The following is an 18,199-nucleotide window of genomic DNA, read 5'->3' on the forward strand; positions in this document are numbered from 1 at the left end:
TTCCCCGTCGGAAACTATGTCCTCGCCCATTTCATGGTCCGTGAAATTTCGCCTGAAGAAGCATTCTCGTCATCAGGAAACATACGAAAGAGACCAATGTTAATTAATCAGACCTGATACCTACTCAAAGCTTTGGAATCACATAATCGCAATGGCTTCGCAGTCAAGCTTCATTCCCTTCTCAAGCAGAAGAAGCGTCGTCCACTCCACGAATGGAATAGTGGCCTGCACACAACCTCTGGCAGCCACTTGTGGGTTGAAGATCTTGGCGTCTGGAGGCAATGCCGCTGTAAGTGATTTATTGACTCTGTATTCGTTCAACGCTGACAAAATAGGATGCTGCTGTGGCTGTAGGTTCGTGAGAAGCAAGCAAGACAATTACTTGCATTTTCATAGCTAATGATTCTAGCTGCCGGGCTGAATATGACCGAGCCTTGTAGTACCGGTATTGGAGGCGATATGTTTTGCTTGTATTTTGACGCCAAGACCAAGAAGGTGTCTGCTTTGAATGGTTCAGGTCGATCTGGTGGAAAGATTACACTTGAGAGAATACGGGCAGATCTTAACCTTCGAGAGGGTGAGATTGGCGAGATTCCGATGACAAGCGTCCATTCTGTCACCGTTCCCGGTGCCCCCGCAGGCTGGTGAGTACACCTCTGACTTATTTACCGCTTCATCAACCAGAACGCTTTGTTTATGTGAAGTCATTTTGCTTAATATCCAGACTAACAGCTGAGTAGGGTTGATACAGTTGACATGTTTGGATCCGGAAAAGTCTCCCTGGCAGAAATCCTAGCTCCAGCAGCTGAGATGGGTGAAAACGGATTTCCAGTATCTGAGCTCACGGCTCAATTTGTAAGTATCAAGCTGATCTCATGGGAAAAAATCACTAACCATGGCTTTTAGTGGGCCTCAGGTGAGAATAAGCTCAGAAAAGCCTCGCCTAACTTCGCAGAGATGCTGAAGAAAGATTCTTCTGCTCCTGATGGTTACCGTGCTCCAAAAGCCGGCGAGCTCTTCAAGAATCCAAACCTAGCCAGAACCTTTCGAACGCTTGGTAAAGAAGGTAAGAAAGGATTCTACACTGGAAGGATTGCAAACGAGATTGTGAAAGTGGTTCAAGACCTTGGCGGCCACCTTGAGCTGGAAGATTTGGTCCATCATATGGAGCTCGGTACTGAAAGAGTAGACCCGATTTCATTGGCTTTCAGGGATCAAGTCGAAGTATGGGAGCATCCACCAAATGGACAAGGCATTGTTGCCTTGATGGCCCTCGGCATATTAGAAGAATTAGAACGAGGAGGGAAAATTCCGAGGATCACAGACATGGATCACAACTCGACAGAATATCTACATGCTCTTGTCGAAGCACTTCACATCTCGTTTGCGGACGCTACATGGTGGGTGACGGATCCTAACGAAGTCGATGTTCCAACCAAGCAACTCATCTCACGCGACTATCTGGCCGAGCGATCAAAGCTTTTCGACCCTAAGAAAGCCTCAAATGTTCAGCACCACGGTAGTCCTGCTCACAACCACTCAGACACTGTCTACTTCGCAGTCAGCGATCGTGATGGTAACGCAATATCATTTATCAACTCGAACTATGGGGGCTTCGGTATGGCCGCTATTCCAAATGGATGCGGTCTGACACTTCAAAACCGTGGGGCAAATTTTAGTTTGCAAAATGACCATCCTAATGTTCTTGCGCCAAGGAAGCGTCCTTACCACACTATTATTCCTGCTCTGGTAACGAACAAGGATGACGGTAGCCTACATTCTGTATATGGAGTGATGGGTGGGTTTATGCAACCTCAAGGTCATGTTCAAGTGCTACTCAATCAATTGGCTTTCAAGCACAGCCCACAGACAGCTCTCGACGCTCCGAGATTCTGCATTGGTGCTGGAATGCCTGATGCTGGCGAGGTCACTGGGCATGTTGTTTACCTTGAAGATGGAATCGACGTGAAAGTCGTCAAAGAGCTGAAAAGTATGGGACATAATGTAGAGCTTGTGAGAGGTATGAAGAGAAGTTTATTTGGAAGAGGTCAGATTATTCGATCGCTGGTGGAGGAAGGACAGGTGATCTACTCGGCAGGAAGTGACTTGAGGGGAGATGGAGGTGCTTTCCCCGCATGGTGAAGGTCAGGTCTGCTTGGACAGAGATCCTATGTTGATGAGAGGTTGAACATGGTATGATGCTGACAAGCTTTTTTGACGGGTTGCTCATGCTTTTAGACTTCTACCACCAACACAAGATCGACGGAAAGCTGGTGGAAACTGGCAAGGTGTTCAAATCAAAGACATTTATGACATTGAGGGATCGCAACTGATAGCTGGAGAGTCTCTCAGGCCATAATCGTGAGGTGTGAAGCCACGTATTGTTAATTGCTAACATCATCGCTGGACAACCAGTTGACCCCTTTTTCGTCTCGCTTATCATATCTTATCAAAATATTTACATTTCTGTGTGTGGGTGCAAAGGCCAATATACCAGACTGCTCCCCCAACTCACTGTCAATCAAATTTCAACAAGACCTGCCATCACCAAGCTGTGATCTGTCTTCGTGCGACAATCTTGAGTGTTTCACCTCATCATCGATTCTGTAGTCCTCAAGGCGCTTTTACGGCAATTTCACAGTAAGAACTTTCAATAATTCACAGATGCTACCTAGGCGGTACAGAAACCCAAGCTAACTCTATCCACCGTGAAGCGTCTCGTTCATAACACCATAAAATGAGAGTGGAATCTGGAAATAAAGGGAAAAATCGACTTTTGAGATCACGTGATATGGCGGGGTAAATGGCAATTTCGACTCATGGTGAGTCGAGCTGGCCGTGGGAAATAAATCCCAGGTCCCCGTCACTTCCCAACACGGGAATCAGCAAACCGCCCTCGCCTCCGTTTTTCACACTTTCTTCTTTTCTTCTTTCTGCAGGTTAGTCTTCAATATGCCTGTCGTGAATCCAGAGAAGTTGGTTGCTTTGCAACGAAATCCAGACGGCATCAGAAATGTAAGTTTCACGATGGCGGGGTCATTTTCTCTTTTGCGCTGACAACAACTCGAGATCTGTATATTAGCACACGTTGTAAGTACCCCTTCTAGGCCCATGCGCTATGAGAAAGTACTGATATCTTGGGTAGGATCATGGAAAAACATCTCTCACCGATGCGCTCATCGCCACAAATGGCATCATTTCACCCAAGCTTGCAGGCAAGATCAGATACCTCGATTCTCGACCAGACGAACAGACTCGAGGGATTACTATGGAGTCGTCTGCCATATCCCTTTTTTTCTCGATGCTCCGAAGATCTGCGCCAGATGCTACACCAGAACAAAAAGAGTACTTGATCAATTTGATTGATTCGCCGGGGCACATTGATTTCAGCAGCGAGGTCTCGACTGCATCACGTCTCTGCGACGGTGCTGTTGTCCTAGTGGATGCTGTGGAAGGCGTGTGCAGCCAGACTGTGACCGTGTTGCGACAAACATGGGTAGAGCACATGAAGCCATTATTGGTGATCAATAAAATGGACAGACTCATCACAGAGTTGAAGATGACCCCAGGAGAGGCATACATACATCTGAACAAATTACTGGAACAAGTTAATGCCGTGCTTGGGAGCTTCTTCCAGGGAGAGAGAATGGAAGAAGATCTGAATTGGAGAGAAAGAGTCGACGAGAGAATTGCTGCTGCCGCTGCAAAAGAGAAGGAGAAAGCCGACCGAGAAGCAATAAATGGAACCACATCTATTGATACCGAAAACATTGCTACTACGAATAATGAGTTCGAGGAGAAGGATGACGAGGATATATACTTTGCACCGGAGAAGAACAATGTCATATTCAGCAGTGCTATTGATGGCTGGGCTTTTACGGTAAGGCAATTTGCCAGTTTATACGAGAAAAAGTTAGGAATCAAGCGAACAGCCATGGAGAAAGTGCTCTGGGGAGACTTTTATCTAGATCCCAAGACAAAAAAGGTGTTGGGACAAAAGCATCTGAAAGGTCGAAATCTTAAGCCTATGTTTGTCCAACTGGTCCTCGATCAAATATGGGCTGTATATCAAGCCACATCAGGTGGAGATAAGGGCAAGGGGTGCGTGGATTTCTTTTCCTCCTCCGAATGTATACTTAAGGAACCGGTTTGGACAAAACATCTAACACGCCAATCTTAGTGACCCTGCAATGACTGAAAAGATTATCAAGTCGCTGAACATTACCCTCCCTCCCCACATTACGCGATCAAGAGATCCTCGAGCCATTCTTACTACGCTTTTCAGCGCTTGGTTGCCTCTTTCTACAGCGCTCCTGGTCTCTGTCATCGAGTCGCTGCCATCACCGCCAGCCGCTCAAAAAGAAAGGTTACCAGCACTCATCGATGATTCGCCTGGCTTTACTTTCGTCGACCCAGTAATTCGAAACGCTATGGTCAAATCAAAGAGTTCTACGAGTGACCCGGTGGTAGCATATATCAGTAAAATGGTTTCGATACCGGAGAGTGAGCTGCCAGAGAATAAGCGTCGTGGTGCTCTAAGTCCGGAAGAAGCAAGGGAAATGGGTCGCAGAAAACGGGCAGAGATCGCCAGAGCCCAAGCATTAGAGAATGGCGATGCGTCAGACTCAGTTGGTGGCCTCACAGATGCAATCGGAGCTACCAGCCTTGAAGATCCGACTGCCGAAGAGGAAAAGCAAGCTGACAGAGAACATCTCATCGGGTTCGCTAGGATCTATTCTGGAACTTTGTCGGTTGGCGACTCGGTATATGTTCTGCCACCGAAGTTCACACCAGAAAATCCCCGTCATGCCCCGGAGCCACAGAAGGTTACAGTCACGGCCTTGTATCTACTGATGGGGCGGGGCCTTGAGCCTCTGACATCAGTACCTGCTGGTGTTGTTTTCGGTATCGGTGGCTTGGAAGGCCATGTCCTTAAATCCGGAACCATCTGTAGTCAACTCGAAGGTAGTGTCAATCTCGCTGGTGTCAACATGGCTTCAAAACCAATCGTCAGGGTCGCTCTAGAGCCTGTTAGTCCAGCCGACCTGGACAAAATGATCAATGGTCTCAAACTGCTCGTACAAAGCGATCCTTGCGCTGAGTACGAGCAGTTTGAGAGCGGTGAGCATGTACTCTTGACAGCTGGAGAGCTACATCTTGAGCGTTGCTTAACTGATCTGCGAGAAAGATTCGCCAAGTGCGAGATCCAGGCAGGTGAACCAATTGTTCCTTATCGTGAGACAATTATTCGAGCAGAGGAGATGAAGCCGCCTGCGAATAAGGAGTTGGGAAGAGGGACCGTTGTCGCAGTAACAACTTCGAAACAAGTTACCATTCGATTAAATGTACGACCTTTGCCCACCCAAGTGTCTGAGTTCTTGTCAAAGAATTCGAGTGCTATCAAACGACTGTACTCTGATCGGCAGGCAGCTGAGAAGGGTATTGACGTAGATACGGACAAGGAAGACTCGGATGGGGAGGACATTGACGACGTAATAGATAGTAAGAAGGTTTTGTCTCTTCCAGAATTCAAGAAACAACTCCAGGCCACATTTGAGGGTGTGAAGGGCCAACGAGATATTTGGGCAAATGCTGTTGAGCAGATCACAGCATTTGGGCCTCGAAGAACTGGACCAAATCTTCTCATAGATACGACGAAAGATGGTATCTGTGGACGATTGTGAGTCAACCTGATACATGTTGGGACCATTTAACTAATTTCGATAGCCTCCGAGAAGCTGGAGATGAAAAGGATCACACGGTCGGCGATACATTGCAAGCACAGGACTTTTCGGACAAAATAAGTTATGCTTTCCAGCTCGCAACTGCTCAAGGACCCATGTGCAACGAACCGGTGCAAGGTATTGCTGTGTTCCTTGAAGAAGTCACCGTAATTCCCTCGACAGATGACGAATCTTCAGCCCGTGACAAGCTTGGTCGTCTTACCGGTGAGGTAATTAAGACTGTGCAGCAAGCTATGCGGCAAGGGTTTTTGGACTGGAGTCCTCGGCTATTACTTGCGATGTATTCCTGCGAAATTCAAGCTAGCAGTAAGTCTACCGATTTCGGTCGCTCTTGATAAAGACTAAATTCGTCCTAGCCGAAGTCCTTGGACGCGTCTACGACGTTCTCACTCGTCGACGTGGCCGCGTTCAGTCAGAAGCAATGAACGAAGGCACACCGTTCTTCACAATCCAATCACTCCTCCCCGTTGCAGAGTCATTCGGTTTCAGTGACGAAATTCGCAAACGAACTTCTGGAGCTGCGTCACCGCAACTGATTTTCCAAGGCTACGAGATTCTTGATGAAGATCCATTCTGGGTACCATTCACAGAAGATGACTTGGAAGATCTGGGTGAGCTAGCTGATAAGGAAAATGTGGCTAAGAGATATATGGATAGCGTAAGGAAGCGGAAAGGGTTGATGGTCAGTGGAAAGAAACTCGTGAAGGATGCTGAGAAACAGAAGACTTTGAAGAGATGAAGTGCACATTTGGAGGTTGGTTTTGGGGTCTGTTCGTTTTTCAAGAGATGTCTCCAGCGAATATACCATTGTGAATCTGTGAGATTCTAAAACTGCCGTTGTCGATGATTCAGCAGGCTTAATTGCCATACTCTCACGATTAATAGTTGTCTGATAAAGATCTGCTGTGTTACCATCTCATGATTCCTCTTTCCTACTGTGCAAATACGCACGTATTTAAAGATTTAAAAGAATGATTCTGAACTTCAACAGCAGCCGGGACTATCTCTCCACTGACATGCATACATCAGCAGCACCCCATACCCGACAGACAATGAGCTCAGATCAACCTAATTACGAGCGTCCCCGTATCATCAACATTGAACTGTGTCCTCAAGAACCCTGGCTTGCTGCACAGCGCCAAACCTTTCCACATAGCTTATCGACTGTTGTTGCTCCTCGTCGAGAACCCAAGTCCTATCAGCTCTTGCTTAACTACGGGAAGTCTTCGACGGTGAGATGGATCCTGTTTTCCATCGCCCTGTTATGCACTTTCGGATTAGGCTTCGGCATGGGAGGATACGTGGTATGGAGACGAGGGTTCTGTGAGCAGAATCTGCGAACTGCAATGAATGACACTTTGACGGTAGGTCACGGACAGGTCGTTAGTGGAGGGGGGAAGTTGAGCACAAGTTCAGGCCTTGGTTGGATCCTGAGCTGGTCAGCAGCAGCATATTTCTTCGGGCAGAATCTCTGCTTTTGAAAGAACTGTACGAAGCATTAAGGTTATAGTTCAAGTTGAAGAATGGTGAAAACAATGTTACATGGGCTAGTATTCAATTGTTTGTGGACTTCCTACAAGCACATTTGGCACTGAGTAGCACAGCATCGTCGAGTTGATGTGCTGAGAAGTGCGCGTTCTGATGGACTGACTGCTTGTACGTACGGGTCCTGTACTTCTGATCATCACTGTAGCGAGATGAAAAAGGGCGTGAATGCCCTGCCCAGTCAGTCCATGATCTCAGCTTCTAAGCGAAGCTTTTTCTAACGTCTATCCTTCTTTCCACCATAATTGTCCTCGACCGAACTTGTACTTGAACTTGAACTTCTCATCTTTCTCGAGTCGTCGTCCACGAGTGGGGCTTTTCTCGTGTTACAGTACGGTCCCCGATACTGTAACCTTCCTTGACAATCTCAATTAAAATAGTCTACCTCGGAGTCAAGGACACCGTTCTGGATTTCCAGACCATTAAATCCAGCTGCAGATCGGTATCGGAGGATTCTCCTTCTATCATTGTTCCGTGAAGAGAAGCGCGGATTTGGTTTCCTAGGAATTGCTAGGCTCAATGCTTGCGAGGTCCCGACCTAATTCACCTGATCGTTCAGTCGCCTGCTAATGCAGTTCGGCAGTCATTTTTACTACGTCAAGTCCCGGTTTCATGTAAATAAACATGATAGGGAGACCACACTCTATCGCAGATCACTTCTCTCACATCAAACACTCGCTGTGTCGTTTATGATGCCTTCCAATTTGTTTCTGACCAGATCATTCCATCTGACCCTTCAACAGGCATTAGGCTTGGTCGTTCTCGGTGAAGCAATGTGCCTTTCCGATAACTCTCAAATTCCCGCTTCTGATCCGCCATAAGAAGGATCAAGCCTGCCCAGCCCCACATATAAGGCATACGATATTTCATTTCCAAGCCCAGTGGGTGGGTTCCATGTGAGAAGATTTTGATTTATAGAGCTTCTTCCCAAGGCAAGTGTCTTCTTCTGACCACTTCCTCGAGTCCTGTCGTTCTTTGCTTTCAGATCCAACCATCCCCTCGTTCACGCAATGCGCTTCTCAACTTCAATCATAGCTGTAGCTAGCCTATTGGTTTCAGTCTCTGCTGTTCCAATCACGGATGTCACCATTGAGGGTTGTGACTCTGAGCCACCTAACTCTTTAGGAGGTACTGGTATATACCATTTTCGGATTACTGTGGAATTTCGCTCACATATGTCTATTAGTATCTGTCACAGTTCCACTTACGAGCATTTCCGCCCTTCCTATCACGGACTCTTTGCCATCTTCTACAAGCCTCGTCACATCTTCCCCAACAGCCCCTGCTTCTGAGGCTCCTAGCAGCGTTGCCATTTCTGCAGCTATGCCTAAACCTCTTAAGGCAGCTGCACCAGGTGCTAGGGCTACATCAAACTCAAGTGGCGCCCTACAATGGCTAGGAGTCAATGAGTCTGGTGCTGAATTTGGTCAAACCAACATTCCTGGTGTTTTGGGCACCGATTACACGTGGCCACTCACATCCACGATTGATACACTCACTGGCAAGGGCATGAACATCTTTCGCATCCCTTTCCTAATGGAGCGTCTAGCCCAAGGAACAATGACTGCTACTTTAGACAAAACATACCTTGGTGACCTATCATCTTTAGTCTCTCACATCACCGCCGCAGGGGCATATGCTGTTCTCGACCCTCATAACTTTGGCCGATATGGAGGATCGGTGATCACTTCCACATCGGATTTCAAGAGTTTCTGGAGCAATGTTGCCACTGAGTTCAAATCAGACGACAAAGTGATCTTCGACTGCAACAATGAGTTTCATGACATGCCATCAAATCAACTTGTTGCTGATCTTAACCAAGCATGCATCGATGGTGTCAGAGCTGCCGGTGCTACAACGCAATATGTCTTTGTTGAAGGAACTGTAAGTCGCACTGCAAATCATTTTGAACGGTATCTAATAACCTGACAGTCTTACACTGGTGCCTGGACCTGGACTACTTCTGGAAACTCGGATGTCATGGGTAATCTCACTGATCCTTCAAACAAGATCGTCTATGAGATGCACCAATATCTCGACTCCGATGGATCTGGAACTTCAGCTGTGTGTGTCTCTTCTACTATTGGTGCTGAACGCGTTGCGGAAGCTACCAAATGGCTTCAAGCGAACGGTAAGAAGGGTATAATCGGCGAACTCGCAGGCGGCGCAAATGACGTTTGCAAGTCTGCTGTCACTGGACTTCTGGACTCTCTCGTAGCTGCTAGTGATGTCTGGATGGGTGCAATGTGGTGGGGAGGTGGACCATGGTGGTGCGTACTCCTCTTTACTTTGGGAACACTTCGACCTAACTTGCTTCATAGGGGCGACTATATCTTCTCCTTCGAGCCAGAAGCGGGCACTGGTTATGCTGCATACATCGACACCCTGGTCAAATACATTTAGATCGTGAATGACGCTTTATGCCATGTTCAGTATTCATGTTCTTGTGTATACATTGTTGCAAAGAGTTTTATTGACAGCAGAATCATATTTTGGTGCTATTTGACTTTTCCAGTCTCCAAGGTCCTTCTTCGTGACTTGTACGGTGTGTGATTCATAGATAGTATTACTTGAGTCGCATGAATGACTACAATCATGGAAGTCACTCGAAATTTTTGAGGCGTTGTGACTCGTCTGAAACGACGACTTGGCCGGTTCCCACTCAGGTCAGAATAACAGCAAGTATATAACGCCTGGGACTGTCCTCTCGAGAAGTTTACAACCTTTTCTTTTAAAATATTTCATATTTCGTCTCACAGAGCTGAAGTACCAAAAATGAATACTGTTGGAGGAGAACAGGGAGGAAATATTGCTAGGACTCAGCATCATGCTATCACCCAAATACAAGATACCAGAGGACAAATAGACCGAGTTTTGACGCTTCTCGATGACGGTTACGACTACTTCTCCCAGGCCGAAATCGCGGAAGCGCTAGGATCGGATAGCCAAGTAGGCACACTTATCCAGACTCTACAAGTAGCTTCTCGAGATCTGGGACATGTATTGTATTTCTTTCGGCATGGCTCAAGATCGAAAGATTCTACTTCGCCTGCTCTTCATTCCACCACCGAAGAGCAGGTGGCAAGGCCGGAGGAGGTTCAAGCAGAACCTGGAAATGAGTCACGGGCGGAGCCCAGACCAATATCAGAGACTCCGGCTGCTGAAAGGCTAGAAAACTGCACAATATGCTTCGAAGAAATCTCCACACTCTGCATTCTTCAACCATGCGGCCACAAGTTTGACATGGATTGCCTAATGCCATGGCTGATAAGCGTGTACACCGAATGGTATGATGAGTCACTACTCAGATGTCCTCTCTGCCGTCAAATCATCGATACGTTACGTTACTCGATCATAAGTGATGGTACTGCTACGTTGATGATTGTCGGCCCTCACTTCCGGCAGCAATTCTCCCGTCACCGTTTTCAAAGATCAGGGGAGGATCTTATGGTGCCTCTTGACTATTTATCTTTGCATCGCCTTGTCAATGACTTGGATGATCGCTTTCCGGGGAATGGGGCAGTTGCTTCCTACTTACCCAATGGACCTCTTGTCGAAGAGCTGCGTCGTAGACAGCGGGCAGAAATTCTGATGAATTCTCGGCGAAGTGCTATTCAGCCTGTGTTTGTGCGAGAAGATCATATTGCAGATGAAGATTTCGAGAGGATGAGCCAACAAGATATACTTGACATGATAGACAGGAGAGAAAGATTGAATACGGCTAGGGAGAGATGGCTGGAAGTCATGGGAGAAGGTGCATCGACAGATTTGCATCGTGAAAGAAGATGAATGCCAAGTCGTGATAGGGAAGGAGATCAAAACGGAGTTCTTGGAAGCACATTTCAACCTATTGGAAGTCCCTTGATCAAGACCATCAACTCCTCGCACTATGGTATCACCTCGGAGCGTGGATGCTGGAAGTCACGAGCCTTATAGCGAACCGAGTCTAAGGAGAAGACTAAGCATAGGAGCAGAGCATATCCTCATTTCCAGAGAATATTTAAGGTTGATCCTTCGTTCCTCCATTGAGGAGAACTTGAGAAGAGGGAACGACGAGCCCCAAAGAGTCACCATCGAGCATGCATTGCAAATTCTGCGGCAGAGACAATCTCCGTCAGAAAAAGGACGTCTGTGTGGCGATTAGGTATTGGATCGAGCTAATGGACATTCTGAAAGATAGGTAGATGTTAATGTTATACATGGAATAGTACGGCTGAATTCTTCTACTTCGGTTTCCGCTTCGGCCTGAAGACCGCCATCCCATATATTATGAGTGAAACAAAACAGGTGATTTTTGAATGGAACAGAACCTGGAAGTGATCGCCAGTTATTTTAGGTTCACCTAGCTATCGTCCTGACGAAATGTGTTCAGCCAAGAGCCTCCCATAACTTGCCACACATGGGTAGTATTTTCTTAATTACGATTAATTACACAGTTCAGAGCGTGAATTGTTTCATGCCGTTCTCTAGATTGAATTAATCACAAGGATTTTCCATTTCCACTTCTCAAGGCCTGTGTAAATTCGGAGTCAAGAACATAATGTTCATTTAAACTTATCTCCCCAACCAAGGGAAAGAATGAAACATACTTTCGAGATCAATGGTAGATCTCGGCTTTGTGTCAGTAGTGGGCCCCCCTGTTTTTTCTCGCGGGAGTCGGGGACTTTAACGTGTATGGTGGGGGAGCCTTCTGAGTTCGTCTCCAAAATGATTAAGCAACGTCAATCGAGGAATCTTCAAACATTCGTAGTCCCACTATTCGGTCATTCTAGTATTGGTGATAAAATCTAGATGGCATTCTGAGAGGATCGCTGTCTTTATATGACCCAATTGGGCATTGTTGACATTGAGGAAAGGTGCTCCAGTAAGCGAGAATTCAGGACCAACGACGCATGCTTGCGACAAACCAGATAGGCAGCTCATTATTGTCATTTAAAATTATTCTCAATAAACATACCATCCGCAGCCGCCTGATCGCCAAAGGTTCCATGCTCACCCCTCCAATAACTACTCAGAAAATGGACACTTACCCTTTCTCTCCTCAGTCCCCCCTTCCCCTTCAGATAACGGCGGCGTAGGCGCCAATTCCTCGATCCCGTTTTCTCCGCTCTTTGCCAAATAATGCCTTGCCATCAAATCATTCTGGATCCAAACAACCTTATTCAGTGCCCTGATGACCTTACACTTCATCTCAATATCAATAACATCCATACTCATCACAGCACCGATAACGATATCAACTACGTAACCTAGGAGCGCGCCCATATGGATGTACTCTACTCGCAGCTCTGGACGCTTGGCACAGTGCTTGAAGCCCGGTTGGCCGGTGTGCATAATGCCAACGTTATTGAGGTATACCCAGAAAGGCGAGGTGGGTGTTAGATCTGTGGTGGAGACGAATTTGACGAGGTAGTTCTGGGAGGAAGGTTGGTAAGAGTTTCATGATGTTAAACCTTTGCAAAGTAAATACATAAGGTGGGCAAGAGTCAACAGCGCAACGTGTGCGCCGGAGTCTCTCAATATCCATCTCCGTCATAGATAGTAGCTAAGGGGATTCCAGTCCTGGACAAGTCGAAACAAGAAAGAACTCAGAACAGAACGAAATATGGGGATGAAAGTAAATAGATCAGAACCATAGAAACTAACCTTCAAGAAGTCCTTCCTCAACGCAATTTGTGGATGTTCCAACGTCAATTCCCGCACACTTTTCACCAATTCTCCCTCATAATCCGTATTCTTCGGTACAAAGGCTTTGGCCGTGATGTCGAAAGACAGCAGCTTGCTGTAGACGGCATCAAGGATTGTGGGGATGAGTGGTGCGATGAGAGGTTTTGCTGCTAGGAGGGCTTCGCCGTCCAAGGGGGTGAGATCGAGAAAGGTAGAGAGGTAGGAGATCCGCGAGGGGAGTTTTTCAAGGGATGAAGGTGAGATATGCTGCATTCTGAAAAGTGTGATGGACTGATGTGGTGTCTGTGTAGGGACGGCGCTGAGAGGAGTTCACAAGATACTGTCGATCTTGAGGGTGAAAGTGAGATCAATGGATAGGTGGATCAAAATCTCCCAAATAGTACAATGTTAATGCTGTACGGGGACAGTGAAAACAACTGAATAATTATAGCAAGCCCTCCTAGAACCTACCTTCGCAACCATACATCAACATATATGTCCTCATCCGCATCCCGCGTACAAAAACAAGCGCTGTCAATGACACATCTGCATCCACATCATCATACCCAAAATCGAAAACCACGCACCACGAATCGCCTCAGAATACATAACTCCAAGGAGAAGTAACGGAGAAAGCACAAATATTAGGGAACCCCAGTAGGAGATCGTTTTCCTATGAAGCGCCACCCTCAAAATCCCTACCTATCATGAGATGAGAACGGGAAGACCCTGCAGGACTCGGCTTCGAAAGCCGAGCTGCGCACAACTGTAACTTAATGTGGCCCATCATGTCTGAATGATCCAACGAGAAGCACTGGATTACAATATCACGCAGTAAAGGACCCAGCCTGGGATTCTGCTGGGGTGGTAATCCAAATACCGAGATTGGAGCAATGGGTACGCAGAGAAGAAAAATGGGGATGGTTGAAATGATCGAACCATTATTTGTAACAAAGATGCCAAGTACGCTCATGTGCTGTGCTTGTGTTGTAAGGTGGGCTGATTAATACCTAAGTCCCGAGTTTCCCCGGTCCGGAAGGATCGTTTGTACGCAGTATAGCTTGAGAGAATATGTGTCATATGGGAAATGAATTCAAATCGCTCTTCAGGTCTTCTAGTGTCTTTGCTTGGTATCAGACTGCTTGTGAAGTTAGGTTATGATGGAAGTCGCAGGATAAAACAAGGACTTTTTTTCGACCACTACTGATGTCTTGGACTCACAGAACTGGCCAGAAGATCTTGATTTAGCCAGCCACAGGGTCACAAATCTCCAAAACGAGTCCCTTCAGGTTTTTGATCTAGATGGTATCTGCGAAGTCTGCAGGAGATTGGTTCTATCATTTCCTTGACGACCTTGCCTGATAAACCCACATTATCATTGTCTGTCACCAAAGGATATCAAGACTAACCAGCCCAGGAAAAGTACATCGCTAATACCCAAGCAATGCTCCCATAATCCAATCAATCATCATAGTATACAAAAATTCTGCGCAGCTGTCTGCTACGATTTTTCCGCCCCGTCTATGGTTCCTATTACTCAACGCCAGACCCACAACGAGTACATACCATGACCAATCCTTTACCAGCAACTTTCCGTGCTCGGAAATCCTTGCCGTTACATTTTCGACAGGACAAAGATTCGCCTTCGCTCTCATCTCCGTCCTCCATTTCACCTGAAGAACCTTCTTCGGAGCTGAGCTTACTGATGACACTTCCGCCACGATCTAATGGTGGTCGCAGACTGTCGTTGTCGAGCTTTCCAGTCTCGCGGGAGGCTTGAGGTTTCCAGCTTGCGACATTCCAGAATTGGTATGACTTCCCAACGGGGTCGAGTTTTAGCGGATTCGCTTCGTCTCTGCTGATCACGAAGCCGGGGGTAGGCGGCTTCCCGGGCAGGCCGCTCTGGCTGCTTTTTCGCCTGCTTGTCGCATCTGAGATGCTCTGGGGCGGGCTGGTCGTCGACACACTGGGAGAAGCTTGTGTTAATGGTGCTGGAGCATAAGGTTGTTGACGGGCCGTGCTCGCCAGGTTATTTTGAGAGCTCAAGTTGGATTGAGAATTTCTGGTAAACTTTCCAGGAGAAACACTTCGGTCGCTTCTGTTGGTTTTAGTGACGCTTCGAATGCTGGAGTCATCAGTGATTCCGTTTCGCCAAGAGAGGATATGATCCGAATGTAAGCCAGCAGCACTGACAAGAGAGCTTTGTGATTGCGAGTTGCGTCGAGAATGGGAGCCACCTGAGTTGCGGGTCATGATGCTTCCTGATCTCTTGATGACTTTCTTAGAGAAAGTTGAGCTGGTTTCCCAATGGTCATTTCTCCTCTTCTGGAATGCACAATCACACCTAAAGACCTTGATCGAGCCAAGATAATCAGCTGTGACGATGATTAAACCGTCATTATGAGAACTTCTTGCAAGGTAAGCTGGTGTTTTCACAGGCTCGCTTACGGGATCAGAAAGACGTTTTTCTGATCCAGCTTTTGGAATCGAGGAGGCATTCGACTCCTCGCGAGAGAGTAATGTTACGGGCGGCGGATTACAAAGGTCGTAAATTGGATCACCAGAGTTGCCAAGTTGTTGCCGCGTAGCTGTTGGGGCAATGGCAGTTGCGGTAACCATAGCTGAGTGCGCTTCGAAGAACTCCAGAGGACGTTTGTCTTTGTTGTTCTCCAGGTCGATCGGTCCAGTATTCCATATATATGACTTTCTATCCTCGCTTCCGCAGATAACATAAGTCGCATCATCGCTAAAGCTAGCATTGATTTGACTGGAAGTATTCTCGTGACCCCTAAACTTCATTTCCAGACTTTTGTCTTTCAGATTGTATAATCTGACTCTTGAGTCATTGCTAGTAACAAGGATTTTAACCTCACCATTCAGATCATTTGGTGGATATGTCGTTGTTCGAATGCCTGTGATCTTGGATCCCTTGGCATTCTTGCCTCGGCTAGACCGCACATGAATCTGACCTTGAGAGAGGAGCCCCGAAGTCTCGTAAAACAAGCACAGTCCACTAAGCACACCGGCAATAGCTGTCTTCCCATCAGGCGTGAAGGCAACTGCTGTTATAAGATCGGGTAACTGTTTCCAAAAGGAAACAGATTTGTCCGGGATACTCCAAAGTCGAAGGATTGAGTCTAATGATCCTGCCAAGAAGAAGCGGTCGTCCCGAGGATGGAAGGCTATTGATGTGACTGGGAGGAAGTTAGTAAAAACATATTTCTACAATCTGAAGTACAAAATCGCAGCAAAAGCACAGAATACTGGTGAACTTCGGGGGACAAACCAAAATCCTTGTGTTTAAACGTGCATAGGCATTCTTGTCTTGAAATATGCCACAACCTCACTGTCTTGTCCATCGACGAAGACAACAAAAAGTTGTTTTTGCTCCAACTCAAGTCAAGTATATCTCCCGTATGCCCCTCGAATTCTCGAATAGGCGTCGATCTGAAGACTGGTGCGCTCAACCTTGCCGCTCCCGAAGTACTGGACTTGACATCCTCTTCATATTCATGTGCCCGCCTCTCTTCTGGCGTTGAGATCACAGCCCAGACTCGCACAACTTGATCTTGGCCAGCCGCTGCAAGATACTTTCCACATTTACTAAATTCCGTCGCCCATACTGCGCCACTTGTCTTGAAGAATTTCGAGTTCTTGTGCGGATGTGGAAGCTCAGAGGCTGTTGAGGTCAAGCCAGGCACTTTCTCTTCGCTCAAGGCATGTTTCGTTCCGGTCAACTCTTGCGCCAGGAACATACGATCAAACTCTCTGACCTTCTTGTTATGCGCTCGGACCTTGATGTATCTCGGCGGCTCCTTGTGCTGAGGAATATATCCATTCGCTCCAATCGACGAGGAGAAGACATGCGCGTTCATTCCTTCTGTGCGTTGATCGCCTTGCTCGGACTCGTCATCATCCATATCTCCATGGTTGTCTTTCTTCTTGCCTCCTATGATAGCGAATCGGCTGAGGAACGATACACCTTTTCTGTAGTGTTGTTGTTAGCAAATGAGTTGTCAGAAGCAAGCCACATGCTTCATAGTAAGCAGCTGAGGCGCTTGTAGACCAGTGAGACACTTACTTCTTCTCTTTGCTAGGAATACTATCACTACGAATGATCTCGGGTGTCAGTTGTCTCCCAGGTGGCGGAAGCTCGGGACTGATTGGGCTTCCAACTTCGGTGTTTGGACTTTCGGGACTGCCAGCGTTACGCAGCTTCTGCGGAATAGTGTTTTCTGTGTTTGTTCTTTTGAGGATGTGCTAAGGCTTAGCATTAGCGACCCTTATCCTGACAATTGTTTCTCATAGAACATATTGCTTTGTGACATATTGGCTTATGGCCGTGGAGGACATACATGGGAAAGAGGGTCAATTGCAGTGGTTGGACGAGCTTGTTGCTGCGGAGTAGAACTTGGTCCATTACTCTCCCTATTCGACGGGTTTCGTATTAGGTTATTGATTGGTGGCCTCTTGCCATTGGATTGGGTATTTCCTGTTTTGAGAGCTGTTGTCAGCATGAGAATGAGCACTAGGGCCAGAGGCAGAAGCCATAGCATTTGGACATTATTATAACCAAGAATGGGCAGACCCCAGGAGCTTTGCGCATATCAGACAAGCTGATATTGGGAGATTTACCTTCTGATGAGGTTGCAGACCTCGGCCTTGTTGTTTGGCCGCCATCCGTGGCAGTAGAGGGCGAGTCGAGAGGCGTGCTGTGACCATCTGGATGCTGCGAATCGGTCACCTTAATCTTCGGCAGGGCATCAGACATGGTGTCCCGGGGATTTCCATGTGTTCATCTGAAGTTGTCTTGCAAGCACTCCAGCCAAGCAAGGAGACTTGTGGGTGTGCCCGCAGGCTCGAGGCTGTTATTGAAGTCTGATTTGTGCTGCGTTCCGTAGATGCCGGATGTGGTGGGGTTGAAACTAAATCGCTCGCGACGTAGATTTCCAGAGCGATTGAGATCCGAGGCCAATGCGAACGGGCGAGATATGCAGACGGCTTATCGTATGGCGCGGGTGGATGAATGGTTGGATGTCAGATGGAAAAGGCAGAAGTGTCAGCTTTGGACGATAGTGGGCTGAGGGTCAGGGTCATCATCGTCTTTGTCGTTTCGTTTCGTCTCGTCTGTTGATGTTGGACCTTGGTCTCCAACTCGCTACCATGTGACGTCGTGTGCCGATGGCTTTCTGGACTCGGTGTGGAAGATCGGCCGAATATTATACAGGTCGGAGCTCCGTGGT

At 47.2% G+C, this 18,199-nt stretch overlaps 6 protein-coding genes across 6 annotated transcripts; 4 read left to right on the plus strand and 2 right to left on the minus strand.

Annotated features, from left to right (window-relative positions):
* The first annotated feature begins 31 nt into the window (after positions 1-31).
* On the plus strand, positions 32-2,698 carry ONS95_014917 (uncharacterized protein). Its single transcript, XM_058508602.1, has 5 exons — positions 32-289; positions 336-354; positions 410-644; positions 741-855; positions 907-2,698. The coding sequence occupies exons 1-5, from the start codon at positions 152-154 to the stop codon at positions 2,140-2,142; spliced, it is 1,743 nt and encodes a 580-aa protein (XP_058356289.1). The 5' UTR covers positions 32-151; the 3' UTR covers positions 2,143-2,698.
* A 146-nt stretch (positions 2,699-2,844) lies between these two features.
* RIA1 (Cytoplasmic GTPase/eEF2-like protein (ribosomal biogenesis)) lies at positions 2,845-6,843 on the plus strand. The gene is made up of 4 exons (XM_058508603.1): positions 2,845-3,015; positions 3,070-3,090; positions 3,146-4,101; positions 4,181-6,843. The coding sequence occupies exons 1-4, from the start codon at positions 2,953-2,955 to the stop codon at positions 5,682-5,684; spliced, it is 2,544 nt and encodes an 847-aa protein (XP_058356290.1). The 5' UTR covers positions 2,845-2,952; the 3' UTR covers positions 5,685-6,843.
* Positions 6,844-8,299: 1,456 nt separating this feature from the next.
* ONS95_014919 (uncharacterized protein) lies at positions 8,300-9,692 on the plus strand (the record flags this gene model as incomplete). The annotated part of the gene is made up of 4 exons (XM_058508604.1): positions 8,300-8,417; positions 8,476-9,173; positions 9,222-9,559; positions 9,611-9,692. The coding sequence occupies 4 exons, from the start codon at positions 8,300-8,302 to the stop codon at positions 9,690-9,692; spliced, it is 1,236 nt and encodes a 411-aa protein (XP_058356291.1).
* A 289-nt stretch (positions 9,693-9,981) lies between these two features.
* On the plus strand, positions 9,982-11,521 carry ONS95_014920 (uncharacterized protein). The gene has a single exon (XM_058508605.1). The coding sequence runs from the start codon at positions 10,065-10,067 to the stop codon at positions 11,076-11,078; it is 1,014 nt and encodes a 337-aa protein (XP_058356292.1). The 5' UTR covers positions 9,982-10,064; the 3' UTR covers positions 11,079-11,521.
* Positions 11,522-12,296: 775 nt separating this feature from the next.
* Positions 12,297-13,229, minus strand: ONS95_014921 (uncharacterized protein; the record flags this gene model as incomplete). The annotated part of the gene is made up of 2 exons (XM_058508606.1): positions 12,297-12,704; positions 12,936-13,229. 2 exons carry the CDS (start codon positions 13,227-13,229, stop codon positions 12,297-12,299), a joined length of 702 nt encoding a protein of 233 aa, XP_058356293.1.
* Positions 13,230-14,489: 1,260 nt separating this feature from the next.
* ONS95_014922 (uncharacterized protein) lies at positions 14,490-17,727 on the minus strand (the record flags this gene model as incomplete). Its single annotated transcript, XM_058508607.1, has 5 exons — positions 14,490-16,150; positions 16,243-16,943; positions 17,038-17,216; positions 17,312-17,448; positions 17,592-17,727. 5 exons carry the CDS (start codon positions 17,725-17,727, stop codon positions 14,490-14,492), a joined length of 2,814 nt encoding a protein of 937 aa, XP_058356294.1.
* Between the last annotated feature and the right edge of the window lie 472 nt (positions 17,728-18,199).

This window comes from Cadophora gregata (genome assembly GCF_030347475.1).
Source record: "Cadophora gregata isolate MNR1 chromosome Unknown scaffold_9, whole genome shotgun sequence".
In the NCBI taxonomy this organism is placed as follows: Eukaryota; Fungi; Ascomycota; class Leotiomycetes; order Helotiales; family Ploettnerulaceae; genus Cadophora; species Cadophora gregata.